The sequence below is a fragment of the Numida meleagris genome, chromosome 27 (assembly GCF_002078875.1).
Source record: "Numida meleagris isolate 19003 breed g44 Domestic line chromosome 27, NumMel1.0, whole genome shotgun sequence".
Lineage (NCBI taxonomy): Eukaryota > Metazoa > Chordata > Aves > Galliformes > Numididae > Numida > Numida meleagris.
Genome location: NC_034435.1, coordinates 2,911,281 through 2,912,887, shown reverse-complemented (window position 1 = coordinate 2,912,887; position 1,607 = coordinate 2,911,281). Strand labels below are relative to the sequence as shown.

The 1,607-nt window shown below is 65.0% G+C and overlaps 2 protein-coding genes across 2 annotated transcripts in view; one reads left to right on the top strand and one right to left on the bottom strand.

Moving 5' to 3' along the window:
• Positions 1 to 92, bottom strand: part of GPX4 (glutathione peroxidase 4) — a 1,629-nt gene extending 1,537 nt beyond the window's left edge. Inside the window, exon 1 of the mRNA XM_021379016.1 lies at positions 18 to 92. Within this exon, the coding sequence (XP_021234691.1) occupies positions 18 to 92 (75 nt within the window). The remainder of the gene's footprint in view (positions 1 to 17) is intronic.
• The window catches only part of POLR2E (RNA polymerase II subunit E), a 3,295-nt gene continuing 2,012 nt past the window's right edge, over positions 325 to 1,607 (top strand). The window contains exons 1-3 of the mRNA XM_021378493.1: positions 325 to 482; positions 561 to 735; positions 822 to 937. Of these exons, the coding sequence (XP_021234168.1) occupies positions 426 to 482; positions 561 to 735; positions 822 to 937 (348 nt within the window). The 5' untranslated portion in view covers positions 325 to 425. The remainder of the gene's footprint in view (positions 483 to 560; positions 736 to 821; positions 938 to 1,607) is intronic.

Here is a 1,607-nt window from a genome sequence, read left to right as displayed (position 1 = left end):
GCCTCCCCCGCGCTCACCATGCTCCGCACCGCGCCCCGCGCCGCCGCCGCACCGCACAGCAGCGCTCGTCCCCAGCGGCAGCCCCAACCCATCCCGCCACCGCCCGGCCCCTCGGCCAATGGGCGGCTCGGACGCGAAGAGGCACCGCCCCCCGCCGCAGCGTCGCCAGTCAGCGAGCGGAGAGGGCGGATCCCTCGACCGACAGACGGAAGAGATAACCAATCAGATGGGCGGGACGGCCGCTGAGGCGGGAGAGTCCCCCGGGGGGCGGGGGGCGGGGGGCGGTGTCCTTGCGCCATTTTTCCCCTCCTCCCCCCGCCTACAGCTCCCGGCATGCCCTGCGGCCGAGGACCCCGCCCTGGGCAGCCCTGCCTGCGGCGTGGGACCGGCATTGCGGCGGGCAGCCCGGGGTCCTTAGCGGCAACATGGACGACGAGGAGGAGACGTACCGGCTGTGGAAGATCCGAAAAACCATCATGCAGGTGCGGGGCGGCGCGGCCTCTCCTCTCCGTCTCCTCTCGCTCTCCTCCCCTCTCCTCACGTGGTGCCTCTCCCCGCAGCTGTGCCACGACCGCGGGTACCTGGTGACGCAGGACGAGCTGGATCAGACGCTGGAGGAGTTCAAGGCGCAGTTCGGGGACAAACCCAGCGAGGGCCGCCCGCGCCGCACCGACCTCACCGTGCTGGTAGCGCACAACGACGACCCGACCGACCAGATGTTCGTCTTCTTCCCCGGTGAGCGGCGGGGACGGGGCCGGGAACGGGGCCGGGGTTGCGCTGGGGGCTCGGCCTCACCCTCACCCGGGGCTGTTCCCCCTCAGAGGAGCCCAAGGTCGGCATCAAGACCATCAAGATGTACTGCCAGCGCATGCAGGAGGAGAACATCACGCGTGCGCTGATCGTGGTGCAGCAGGGAATGACCCCCTCGGCCAAGCAGGTGCGGTGCAGTGCGGCCCCGGGGTGCGTGAACTGCGGGTGCTCTGCTCCTCTGTGCTTCGTGGAGTCCTAGAACGGCTTGGGTTGGAAGGGACCTCAAGGATCATCAAGCTCCAACCCCCCGCCGTAAGCAGGGCTGCCAGCTTCCACATCTAACACCAGACCAGGCTGCACAGGGCCCCATCCAACCTGGCCGTGTACACCTTAAGGGATGGGGCATCCACAGCCTCTCTGGGCAGCCTGTGCCAGCACCTCACCGCTCTCTTGGTAAAGAACTTCCCCCTGATATCCAACCTAAATCTTCCCTCCTTCAACTTAAAACCGTTTCCCTTCGTCCTGCCGTTATTTACCCTTGTAAAGAGCTGGCTCCCCTCCTGTTTGTAGGCTCCCTTTAGATACTGGAAGGCTGCAATGAGGTCACCCCGCAGCCTTCTCTTCCCCAGGCTGAACAAGCCCAGCTCCCTCAGCCTGTCTTTGTAGGGAAAGTGCTCCAGCCCTCTGCTCATCTTTGTGGCCTCCCTTCAGCTTCAGTGCTGGACAGGGCCAATAAGCCCAAAATTTTGGACCAGAGAAAACCTCTCACTGAAGGTTCTGTGCCTTCATGCTGGCTTTCACTCGGTACTCATTGTGTTGAGCAACGTGTTCCGGTGCTGGAAGGGACTGAGCAGTCA